We start from the raw sequence: 13,585 nt of genomic DNA on the forward strand, positions 1-13,585 counted from the left end.
AGTGACAAGTTGTTATAGTTGTTACAAGCTACTGAAATCCTTGCATCTGATTGGCTGACAGCAAGTTTGTCATAGAAATGTGGCAGTTGTCACTGATAACAAGTTTTATGAAACGGGGCCCTGGTTGTACTGTACATATTAACATTCAATCACTGTATTGATAAGCCTCTAACATTCCCAATAAATAGGATTCCAAGTTGATGTCAACAGTGGATTCAGTTCTTTCTGTACAAACAGGAGGTTTGTAACACTGGAAAGTGAAAATTGATAGATGAAGTGCATTTTATATGTTTATTATTACTTGCAACTGTATGATGATTGTTGCCATCAGTAATAGGAGTGGCTGATTTAGTAGTAGTAATAATAGTCGTAGGTGGTGGCAGTAGTAGTAGAACAAGTAGTAGAACAAGTAGTAGAAGTAGTAGTAGTAGTAGTAGTAGTAGTAGCAGCAGCAGCAGCAGCAACAGTAGTGGTGGTAGCAGTAATGGTGGTTGTAGTAGTAGTAGTAGTAGTAGTAGTAGTAGTAGTAGTAGTAGTAGTAGTAGTAGTAGTAGTAGTAGTAGTAGTAGAAGTAGTGTTATTTTCTCATTATATCTACAATTTCTATCACTGCTATATCTGCTACTTGCTATTTTAGACATTTTAGACATTAGACTTCCACTATCTATAGTGCCAATGTCGTTCACTGTTCTCTCCAACCAGGACCTCAAGGAGGAGATAGCAGAGAGAGACCTGGCAGTGGGCAGGGCCCGGGAGGAGATAGAGCACCACCAGGAGACCATCAGGAAGATGGAGCAAGCAGCCAAGGACTCCGTGGTGGACCGCAAGCTCAGCGAGAAGAAAGGGGTGGGCATGGTGAGTGTTATAGAACAGGACCAGAAAATTTTTTTTATCTCATTGGTTGAGAGCATTTCATTGATTTTTCTAGCCTTACATATTGTACGATATCATATTATTGTTGTGATCACTGATGGGAGACATTTGTAAACATGCTATCACACTCTAGTAGCAGGAGTTTGGGCACTTAGCAAGAGATTGCGAGCCTTTTATTTGTAAATTACTACTAGATGCTCAGCTGAGCCATGCATCCAGTAGATTGGCCATGCCTTAGTATACAAATGATTCACAGGACTGAGTGGATCGGTGAGAATTGGATGCTCGAGTTTAACTTTTTGAACTGTTTAAACCCACTCGCTGTGCTCGTGGGTTTTAGACTGTTCCAAAGTTAAACGAAAGCATCCGAGTTTCAGCGATCCATGAAATACTCGAGGCATGTGCATCATTCGTTTTATAAAATGGGCCTGCAAATTCATGAAATTCCACCTTTTTCCCCATCATGGGTCCGGTACACTTACAAGGCTTGAGCCATGCGTTCGGATTTTACGGGAGGCATGGCTCAGTTTCCTGGCTACACACAGGGAGGATATAGAGTACTGTAAAATAATAGAAGTCCTTTGTGCTACTGAAGAAGAAACATGCAGAAAAGCAGTTTGCATCTTGATCCACTGATGAAACATGAAAACTGGAGACCAAGTCTGCTCCAACATTGATGAAACATGAAAACTGAAGTATGAAGAGTCTGCTCCAACATTGATGAAACATGAAAACTGGAGACTGCAGAGTCTGCACAAGTTCACCAACACATGTACATTATGTCTATTTACACTGTAGTAGGGTCTAGTTCAGGATTAATGGTTGCGAATATGCACAACACAGTCATGAATGTTAAAATTATGGCTGGTAGTGCTACTGCTGGTGTTACTCTGAGGTGACAGCAGTAAAGACAGATGAACCATCGAACTTGAAGGTGAAGAAGCCGAAGCTTGACAATGTGGTCATTCAGTTTGCACTTCTGTTAATGGCGTTCGAGTTTGAGGAATTGTTGTCGGCAGACTATGAGATGGCGAGAGCAGGAGGTTACCACTATTGCTGCCTACAATGTCAGTCTCTGCTTCATGGTGATATGTTTTGCAAGCTTTGGGATCATTCACGTGATAAAGTTGTCTGCTAATTTTGTCACTCATCTTTTTCTTACGCCCATCTGACATCTTGGTGTATGTCTTGAGAGAAGTTTCACTACGGTGTCCACTTGCAGCCATGATGTCTCTCATTTCGAAGACTGCTTGATCAAGAGTGGTAATGCAGGTACTCTGCAGACAGTGATTTGTGTAGAATTTGCTGCATTGCGCCCCTTTGGAGATCTTCTTCGCTTTGTCAGCTAGCGTATTGATGCCTACGGGCATATTCTGGTACCACGGATCAGTTTCATTGGTTGGCGGTTTTGATTTTGGAGTTTGCCAAAACCATCGCACTTCAGATTCAGTTTTGAAACATGCTTTTCGAAGGTTTGCACTAGACATTTCTCATTGGCATTGTTCAGGTCTTTTACTTTATACATATGGCCTCCTACAGCTTCATCATCGTTCTCTCTATTATATTTTGTTAGATTGTCTCCTTTTGTGATGTAGCGCAGCCCATTCTCATCTGTGGAGATTGTGAAGTCACTAGGTTTTAAGAAACGAACATTTTCTCGTCCCCTGTTGCAGAAATATGTCATGAGATCAGCAAAAACTTTGTTCTGGAGCCCAGCAGGTGTGTTACAATCCAACAAGTTATTGGCCTGAATCTTTTCCATGTCAGCCACACTAATGGCATCCTTGTGTTTGACACTACCCAAACCCTCCTTTATGAGTTTCACCATCACAGTCTTGTACATTTTACTGCTCTGAGGAAAACGATCCTTCTGTTGTAGTTATCAAGAAAGTGTCTTTGTACACTGTACTTGGTGTAGTGCAGTGATTTCTTCGGGTAAAGATCCCCATTGTCCTTCAGTAGACATGCAAAAAAAAGAACACAGTAGTGAATCCAATTCCGATGTGTTGTTATTAATACTGGCAGTAATGTCAAGCAAATTCACACTCTTTATACCTTGGCAAAGTTTTCCAACTTGGAAAATTTGAATTTGATGGGGTTTTTTTTGGTACTTGCTGCCTCAGAATTGTCTAGAAGTTTGGCCAATTCATCCTCAGTGACCAGTTCAAATATTGGACCTCCCGCTCTCGTCATCTTGAATACTGAGGCTGAGCAAACGCATGAAAAAAATAATCACAAAAACGATACCCAGCGAGGCCGTTCGGTGTGCTGCACTCATTCATCCCATTCATGCCATTTGCAAGGTACTATAACCACAGCACACATATGAACACTCACAGTGGTAAATTCACAGAGCGCTATCGATAGCACTACGCTGTGATATTGCCCATGAGTGCATGTTTACATCATCTGACCTGTTGGTTGGTAAAAAAATCAATGCTTGATAATTGACGAATCAGGTCGCAGAGATTCTAAAGCCCATTTTATAAGATTTGGAGAGGCAGTATTTTCAGAGGCAGTTTGAGCAGTTTAGAAGTTGGAAGGTGAATCGAGCAAATCTTTGAGAAGTAAAATAAAGGCAGACAGAAACAGTTGAGTTTGAGAAAATGTGTGCCATATATTTTTGCATTCTTTCCATGCCCTTGGGTTCAAAGGTGAAGGATCTGCAGAGACAGCTAAGGCAGGAGAGGAAACGGGCAGCCAAGCTTCAGGAGAGACTCCAGGAGGTCTTAACCCAGACTAGTCAGGGACAGCAGGGTTTGGATGCACTCTTCTCACACCAGAGCTACGAAGACAGGTCCAGACTAGACACCAGGTACAGTGTGTGGACTTGTTTATCTTTAAATACCACTTTCTGTTTTATAGCTAAGATAAAATTGGGATATTTGATGGTAAATTAGATTTTCATTAATTGATTTATTTTTGCTAATCCATTTATTCATTAATCAATTAGTTAATTCATTGTTATAATCTTAAATTTTACTCCTAGAATTGACATAGAACAGTTAAGGTAACATCAAGCAATGTATAAATGTAGGTCAGAGCATTTTGACAGTAGCATAAACTTAAAAAAAAGAGGACCTAATCATTTGGAGAAAACATGGAAGTTACATGTATGGTTTTCAAACCTGGATGTCATTTGTCACTACTAAGATGTTATCCTTGTGTGTTGGCAGCTATAAGTTTGATATCAAATATGTCACATCTTTATCAAAATTCTCATTTTCATATGTTGCACAATCTGTTTAGACTTGAAGAATGTCTGAAATTATCGGAAATTTAAAATTTCAGCAATTTGTAATAAAAGTAGAAAAATATAGCTCATGAGTACAGAGATTCCAGTGATGTGAATGGTGATTGTGAACAAGAAAAATCCAACAGATAGGTAAGTTCGGTTATTCAAGAACTCATTAAGAGAGATTCCTATTTCTTGTGAAATGTAAACTTGCCTGTGACTAAACCAACAGATTTAGCAGCTGTATTGCGTGCATGCAAGAAAGTTGTACTTTACTATGGACAATGTATGTGGGATTTCACTCCTCCTTACTCTGGACAGTATGTACTTTGCTATGGGGCTTACTGTACCAGTCTGAACTGATAGCACACAAAGAATGAATTTATGCATCCGTTTCTTTCTGTTCTTTATCTAGCAGTAGTATCTCATCACTGAGTAACAGTGGGACTGGCAGAGACTACTCAGACTTTGCCCCAGTGAGTATTAAAACCCTTCTCTTTTTTATGCCACTCTGCTTGGTAGTGCATTGCCCTACTTGTTTCATGAATTTGATGAGCCTCTTTTCTTGTTTTATACACTTGTAGTTATGTGTCAAATATGAACACATCCAGGACAGTGCATTCAACTTTGTTTTCTTTTGTATTGTTGGAAGAAAACACACAATTCTGGGCTAATCAATGAATGTACAGGATGCAGTTGTGTGATGAGCTTGGGTGTGTTGCCATATTTTCTTCATTCACATTGGAGTTCAGCCACATGACATATTTTTTCCAAATCAAAATTGTGGAAATAGGTGTTGTTGTTTTTTTTTACAGGAAAAGACCAATTGTAATTTTCTTTTTTAGACTAAATCTCTAAATCTTTTTTGTTTTGTTTTGTGTGGTTACCAGGATCCATCTCATCCCCCGTCCATTCTAACAGTCTGTTAAGAAGTCACCATTATCAAGAATTACTCACCAGTCATGAAATGTGATTTTGTTTGCCATTTCTTATAGATTTATTTATATCGTTATTTACATTGTACAAGGATAACAAGATTGTTTAAGTTAAAATCTTTCGTCTGTATTCATTGAAAGAAGATTTCATCAGATTATTGCCCATATACCTCTCCCTCCTCTCTACAGTCACCAAATGATTCCATGATGTCAGCATCACTCAGTGAGGAGACAACAGAGTTGATTGCCAAGCTGACTCAGCTGCAGCAGGAAAACTGGGCCCTGGAAGAGAAGGTCTGTTCATCACACCATGTTGATCTTTCAGTGCGACAGTATTAAGGATATGGTTGAGCATTTCTGGTCTTCGTAATTTAATCTTTTCTAAGTACTGGATGTATCATTGCCAGGGACTACGAGTATGATTTCAGTTTGCAGCATTGGATATCTACTGCCTGGGGAGCATTTCTTGCCCACCTGATATCAATCATGGTTCATTGGCAAACATGCTTACATGATGGTATTTAAAGCTACTAATCTTACATTTGTGGAACAGTAAAAGACAGTATGTCATGACATTACACTGTTAAGGTCTGTATGTTTAAGATGTAATATGTAAACTATATATGAGATTTGAAATTATATTAGCGTAACAGAAAACATTTTTGAGCCACTTGAAATAAAGTATGCATCTATATTGTTATATCAATCCAACTTTATATATGTTCCCCTAAAAATCAAGAAAATAATTTGAGTATGTGAATACAATGTCCAAGCATTCTAGAATAGTGATAATAGAAGATTACAAGGAAATACAGCGTGATGTAAGTTTCACTTCACATTTTCTGTGATATTCATAATAGATTCACACACATTCATGGTGTATTCATGCAGATACATGATCATACCTTTTTGTTTCTTCATGATAAAAGATATTTACACAATAATTTATGCAGGTATGTGACACAATCAAATCCTATTAAAGCATTCTGAAACATTTGCTAACTGAAATTAATGTAGATATGTACTACTGTGATAAGAATCTGAGGACTTCCATGAACTACAAATAAGGTTAATTGGACAATGGAAGTGTAATCTGCATATATTGTCCACCAAGCAGGACATGAAGAGTTTTCAATTCCTACTCTCTAAACAGGTCCGTCATCTTGAGGAGAGCAATGCGTGTATGGCTGAAGACATCTTGAGGAAAAGTGCAATAATTGAGAACCATGTCATGGAACGCAAAATCATCGGTGAGTTCAGACATTTAGGGAACAGATCCAAGTACACTCTTTTAACATAAAAATATTAATTAAAATGAAATTTTTTAGATGAGCATACAATTGTTAATCAGAAAATATTTCAATGTCATATATAGCAGGAGGTCAAATGCATTTTTTTTTTCACAGGAAAAGAATATTCGTAGACTAATGACCCAGCTTAGTTCATCATTTCTTCAAATGATATACTCTTACTGGTTTTAGTTGTTGTACACAATTTGAGATGAAAGCGTTCGAATGTATCTGAGCTGGGCCAGCCTTCCCACTCCATTGTAACACCCCGCTAACTGGTCTTTAAAGTGTATGCCAGATCAGAAAGGAAGATTTGTAAAAGGGTTAATGTACTTTTTTTTCCCTCTCCCACTGTATTCGCCAGATCCCGGTAAGAGCAGCTCCACGCCTCGCGACGACCGGTCCGAGACGAAGGGCCCGTCGCTACGCAAGATGCGGGAACTGATGAAGGGCTCCCGGGATGTGGAGGAGGAGAGCCAGAGGGAGATGAACCAGAAGCTACAACTCATGCTGGAGGAGACCATCACTAAGAACATGCATCTTCAACAGGTCAGAGGTCAAACTATAGTCCTACAGTGCCCTACCATTTCCCTCATCCATTGGTGGCATGTGTGATCATGTGACTACCCACTCTGTTCTCCCAAAGCATTATTCTTCTTTTTGGGTGGCCGTCATGACGAAATGAATGCTTCTGTTTTTGCAATTCCAATTATTCATTTTCAGGAGAAAATCTACAAGAAAAATGTTGCAGACTGAACAAAAAGGCATCTAATTCTCCACATAAAGGTCAAAGACAGGCTTTTCTAGTTGGCATAAATTCGCTTTTTGTTTGCGACACTTTGTTTATGAAGCAGCTTTATGTAAAGCTAACATTTCTGAAATGTTTGAATGTATGTTAAGGATCATTTGCCTGTAGATATATGAATGCATGTATCTAAATAATGGTTTAAAACCTGAATGGTTAAATTGATAACTCCAAAGATGTTTTGCTCATGAACTGAATACTACATGAACAGAAACAATCAGCCAAAGTTGAATTGAACAAGTTACATAATTTGATGTAGCATGTATGTTATTATGATTTCTATCACAAAAGAAGTGAGGCCACATGTTGACTAAGTGCTTCTGAGGCACACATATTCTTTTGGCATTTTAAGTTTCAGATTTCATGCAATGTAAATAACTCAAGCTTTTACTATAAAACAAAATAAAAAGAAGCTTTTTTTAAAGTGCTGTTACTGTGCATAATAATGGTTTTGGTACTTCTTTTTTTTTAGTAAAGAACCAGTTCTGTGTTTGTTTTGGGATCTGGTGGCAAATCATAGAAGATGGATTTTTGTTTTGTACATTCCTTTACCGCTTCCTGCAGGACATTGAGATGTTATCAAGTGAAGTGGTGAGGCTGAGTAAATTGGTGGGGTCCTCTCAGTCGGGCACACCTTCTCCTGTGGAGGGTCAGGAAAAGCTACCAGGAGTAGCAGCATCATCATCATCATCATCATCATCAGCTGCCGCCTCATCATCGCCGAGGGCAACTCCCATCACCCATCCTTCCACTGCTGCCACATAGCATGCATGATGCCCGAGGTTGCCACAGCACAAAGAGTTGATGATTTTATGTTGTACAGTCACAAAGCAAGAGAAATCCAAAGTGAGCTGGTATGCCAAGATGATATGTACCGTGTCGTGTCTCCTTGCGTGTCACATAGGTGTGCCAGACACCTGCTGCTGTTAATGCCACATGGACTTACTGGCTGTCAGAACTGGATTATTAAAGTGATGTTTAGCATTTTGTGCTAAGGGTCTTGTTGGTATGCAGACTGGTTGTTTATGCACGTGTTGTGACGGCTTGTAGGGTAGTATTGATTCTTCTTTCCCCAATCTCCTACCCCCCCCCCCTTGAGAATGCTTTATCTGGCATCATGCTTACCTTTAATGTTTACAGTACATGTTATAAATTGTAGAATTTATATCAATATTTCAGAAATACTTAGAATATAAGTATGACAATCTGCATGAGCCAGTGCTTTTTTTTTTTTCAAACAGAGAGAATTTGAGAGTTGTGATGAGTTCATTGCATCTATCTTTGCATCAAAGACAAACTTGCATGGACGATGATTTGTATCATTATCACAAGGTAAAGGAATGTACATACTGTACACACTGTAGCTATTCCTTTATTATGCAGCCTCAGAGAGGTAATGCCGTGTAAACGTTACAACCCATTTTGATTGAAACAAATCATACTCACGGATCACGAGCCTCCATTCTCTGCTGTGTCTATATAGCACACGCCAGCCCGTAGTGTTTTAATACCTAGGCAGCAGCTTTACCTAGATGTACTGGTGTAGCCTTAAAAGGGTTCTTTTGTAGACAACTATCAAATTCTGAGAGGAGAACTGCAAGGAAGAGAGTTGCTAGTCCATCCCATCTAAACTTGATGGATGGATCACGTAAATGACAGGCAGTAGCTTTAGCAAGACAGAAAACAATCATATGACATGCAAGGTATTACCTGCTCTCACTGCCCACATCGCTTTTAGTTATGTTTGGCTTTTTTTCCTTTAAAAAAAAAATGTGATAACGTGTTATTTGTCAACTGACCATTGACTGGATAGAATATACCTCAATTTTCACATACCAGCATTATCATCCATAATTGCCTTAAGGCTGGCCTAATCCTAACTGCCAAGGTCCCAGGGACTGTGGCAGCAGCTCCATGGATAGTAGCTCTTCTTGACAATTCCCAGCCCCTTCCACAACCACAAGGGTACTTGGGGCTTGAGATACCAATTTATAGTACTGTCAGCAGAGGAGAGATACAGCTGTATCTTTGTTCTGAAGCTAGAAATAAAGCTGGTGTGGTGTTGGTGGAAAACATAGGTTTTTGTCACACCAGTTTTGTTGTCTTTTAGCAGTGACAGCACCATCCAATATACCATTTGAATCAAAATGATCAGCTTTCTTTGCTAACTGTTGCAGATTGACTGGGACTGCTATGTTTTGAGATATTTGCCAGGTAGTGTTACTTGCAATGAGCAATGTTGTCCATGCTAGTAGCCCTCTTTTGAATACAGGCTCATTCCAAGCTTTCTCTGCCCTCATCCCATATTCACGTGTTTATCTGCAAAGGCCATCCCTGTATAACATAAATATATCTTTTTGTTTGTTTGTTTTTTCAAGCGTATAAGTGAGGAAAATATACAAGACAGTAATCACTCTAATATGTTCAGATGTACACTCAGTGTTCAGAGAAGTGAATGAAGGCAATCCAATTGATCCAAGGCAGATCAGCGGTGGATGTAAGAAAAATCTTACCATTGTTGTTAAGCGACACTATATTTCACTTTCATTCCACTGGTCTGGATGATATTATGTACCTTCATTTGCAAATCAGAAATTATTAGTATAGATTTCCGAAGGTTACAAAATGTGAGGGATCATTAGCTTTTGTGTAAATTTGAACTCTGTGTATGCGCGCATGCAGTCAAGTTTATACTTCAAATAGCATCATTATTGATTTCTTGCCGTTTGCCAAGCTGTTACGTGATGGAAAGCAATTAGGCATGTCATGTCTTGCCGCTTTCGCTTTATTTCTTGCTTTCTGTTCTGAAAGATTAACAATTTCTCTGATTATCATATATACCCCTCCCACAAGATTATAGCATGAATTATAGAATATGTAGATCAAAGAATTGGGTCAATAGCGGGTGTGCAAAGGTGAAGAATGACTTTCGTAGGATTTTAACAGAAAGGTAGCTTGATTTGAAATAGTTTTTGTTATCTAATACAAGTATCAGCAACCACCGCTTTGTTTTATTTTCTGATGATTATTCTGGCAACAAGACCAGCATTATTATGTTGCAGCATCTGGAACTTGCTGGAATTTCTGTCATACATGTAGCATGCATATAGCCTTTCTTTGCTTTTGTCAGTAATGGGATAGAATAGCTACTTTCAACACCATGACTTCCTGTGCTTATGATAATGTTTTATAATTGCATGCAGCAACCACAGCAGCACAATATAGTCCCTAAGCATAATTTACTGTTGCTGTAATAATTGCAGTGTGTATTGTCATGGTTTTTAGTTGAGAAGTCTTCTATGTAACAGGGCAGTTGAAATGTGTAGCTTATTCTTCTGCAATCAATTTTGGTTTCTTCATGCTGACAAGAAAATGCATATTACGTAGTGTATTTTATATTTTCTGGTATCATTTATGTATCATTTGATAGAAGATATTGATTATATAATGTTTATGTTACAATTATATAGAAACCTCACAGTGATACAGCAGCACTGCAAGGGTTACCAGAAACTCACTGCTCTAACTTCCAGTTGCACTGCGATACTTGTTATTGGTTTTCCATCGTTGCATACCGGTATGTAATTTCAGCTCTTCTTGTGCATGTATACTGTGCCATGCCAAAGTTTATGCTTGCAATAATATTGAGAGTGAGAGTGCTCTAAAGGAAAAAGAGATGTATTTATGGATAAAAGTGACAATGTCTGTGTATCCTTTGAATGACTGTGGAGTTCTTTTCCCATGACAAAGTGATATTGTGTGTGTCATAGTGAAATCGAGATCACTCCTTCGTATGTGATTATTCTACTCTACCGTGCGCTGTATTCAAATGCAAATGCTTGATGTAAATATCCGATGTACTCTTTCCCTCCAGTTTTGCATGTGAGTTTGATTACCAGACCATTTTTTTTTTTTTTTGTCTTTGGTGCGGCATTGTGATTGACATTCCAACGCTGGAGAACAAGAGCAACAGTGCTAAGTTGTACAGCTAGATTCTATTTATTCGTAAGATATCCTGATCTGTACCAAAAAAAGAAATGATGAATTGGTGATACATTGTATCATGAAGGTAAATGCATGTTCTTATGGACAGAGTGGGATTTTGAGAGATTGAAATATGAAAATTGATATGATGAGAGTCTGCCTTATGCAACACTGATCAAGGAACATATCCCTTCCCCTCGCTTTAAAAAAGAATTAAAACAAGTTATTGCTCTGGAACTTGACCATTGATTGCAGTAAACATGTTCATAATAGCTGTTGCGATTTAAACCCAGAATATTTTAAAACTTTCATTTCATTAAGTTCGTGACATCTTATACCAAAGTGAGTTGTTGTTTGCTTTCGATGTGCAAGCATCACATTCCATACATAATTACTGCATTGCACATCACTATAAAAATGTACTTCAAACACTGCACCTTTACCAGTCTCTGTTCTTAAGAAATAATCTGTCACTAGCCACATACCCCTTCTCACTCTCCAGCCCCCCCCCCCCCCCAATGGTTTGACCTTGCACTGCTGTTTGAAGATTACTCCCCATATTTGGCATTTCAGATTAGAGAGGTTTCTGTCCATGTAGTAGATTTTATGTAGTCTGTAACTTTTTAATGCATATTTTGATTTAGTGACTGAGGATAATTACAGTTTCACTGATTTGACCGGCAGTTCATACATAATCCATCAAACTGAATGTGATATGCCATTTTCTGTCCCTGTCACCAGAGTTTGTAAATTTCAATATATTTGGATGTGTAGATGTCTTGAATATAGTGGGATGAATGGTTGCCATATATGCACTTGATACTAACCTGATCAGCCAAGGGTATTGGTTGTTAGAATCCTACTTAGTCCCATGTGTTGAAAAAGGAGTTAGACTTGAGACAGAGGTGATGTCTTTAAACAGTAGGATTACAATTCAGTTGTGACATTCATTATCATCTAGCAGAGAGTTAGTTCTGGAATGCCCACATTGTGCCTACGTGTTCATACTTACCAGTTAACTACCACTGCCAGTTATCCTGTTGAATAACTTCAGAGGTATGATAGAGTAATTATGAGAAATGTCCTAATTAGGTGTTTTAGAGATGTTTCTTTTAACCCTCTGTTGATATCAGATAACATACACGCTATTATCAAAACCATGCTGGTCTGTATTTTTCTATGTGTAAAATGTACTTTTACATTCAGGCATATTGTAGTCCTGGGTGATGTCTGCATTTGCTTTTATACTTGTCTTTCTCCAGTTCCATTCATTTTCTTATTTCTTTTGCAAGAGTTGCTTCAACCATGGTGTAAGGAGGTAATGTGTTTTTATAGTTGGTGCAAGTACAAATGTGAAACAGGAAAAATCTAAAAAATCACAGATGCAAAGAGTCAATTGTAGACTTCCTTTTGATTACTGCTCATTAACATCTGCCAGGTACAAGAAGATGCTGGTTTCTAGTCAGTTCTTGTTATTGAGATGCCGGTAGATGAGAGATGAACTTCTACCCCAAAATTCTCAACTGGTGCACTTGTGAATTGTGTGTAGGGATTCTCAGTCTGTTAGTGGAATGGGGAAATACGACCATACATTTTACCGTTATATTACACACAAATTTGGGCATTACATATTTGCTGCAAACTGCATCTTGCTGTGTGTTACATAACAGCATGTGCAACTATGTGCAGGAACCATAATGCGGCAAGTATGGTGATGTAGAAAAGGAACAAACTTCAGTATTATTGATATATTTTCTCGGCTCATCAACATACAGATAGGCAGTCAGGATATTATGCTTCTGAAACCAGTTTGGAGTCATGCCATAAATTTTCTACAAAATGATATCGTTCTCTTGTGATACACACTATGTGACAATATGCAGTGTAGATACACTGATGTTTAATAAGCTCTGCCAACATTCAGTCTGTTAGACTGCGTATATAAAAATGTGAACTTTAGAGATACACAGGGTTGTAACTTGGTTGTTGTTTCATTTTTCTGAAATATAGCCATCAGAGTAGTACTAGATGAAGCAGCCTCACCGTCATTTCATGTCTTTTTCCATGTCGCTGTTTGATATAGTGGTTATGTGTCCAGTGACAGTAAGTTCTTGCCGTAGATGTAAGTTTTACTTTAGTGAGAGTATTTGCCAGTGTTATCTGGACCTCGTACTGAAGAAAAACCTTTTTGGTTATTTATTCATTTGAGGATGTTGCTCATGTGCAGCATTTAAAGGAATATCTTCATAAATGCTGAGGGAATGATGTTCCTCCAAATACTCATGGTTGAACTAATTGCATGAAAAAAGTTCTTTCAAGAATGCAAGCCAAAGCCAGCAGTGGATAAATTCTTTTTCAATACTTCCTTAGCTCAATTAATTTATATTTCAGAGTATATCACTATCAAAATGATGACAGAACTTTTTGACGGCAGATCAGCCACACCCTGAACATAGCACTGACA

General features: G+C 38.3%; 1 protein-coding gene across 1 annotated transcript in view; it reads left to right on the forward strand.

The window, feature by feature from the left end:
* Positions 1–8,137, forward strand: part of LOC139730876 (GRIP1-associated protein 1-like) — a 38,434-nt gene extending 30,297 nt beyond the window's left edge. The window contains exons 26-32 of the mRNA XM_071641752.1: positions 703–855; positions 3,528–3,688; positions 4,527–4,584; positions 5,233–5,337; positions 6,197–6,293; positions 6,697–6,881; positions 7,702–8,137. Coding sequence (XP_071497853.1) covers positions 703–855; positions 3,528–3,688; positions 4,527–4,584; positions 5,233–5,337; positions 6,197–6,293; positions 6,697–6,881; positions 7,702–7,902 — 960 coding nt within the window. The 3' untranslated portion in view covers positions 7,903–8,137. The remainder of the gene's footprint in view (positions 1–702; positions 856–3,527; positions 3,689–4,526; positions 4,585–5,232; positions 5,338–6,196; positions 6,294–6,696; positions 6,882–7,701) is intronic.
* Positions 8,138–13,585: the final 5,448 nt, after the last annotated feature.

The sequence above is a fragment of the Diadema antillarum genome, unplaced genomic scaffold (assembly GCF_040938485.1).
Source record: "Diadema antillarum isolate AM-2024a unplaced genomic scaffold, OU_Dant_1.0 seq00000341_RagTag, whole genome shotgun sequence".
Lineage (NCBI taxonomy): Eukaryota > Metazoa > Echinodermata > Echinoidea > Diadematoida > Diadematidae > Diadema > Diadema antillarum.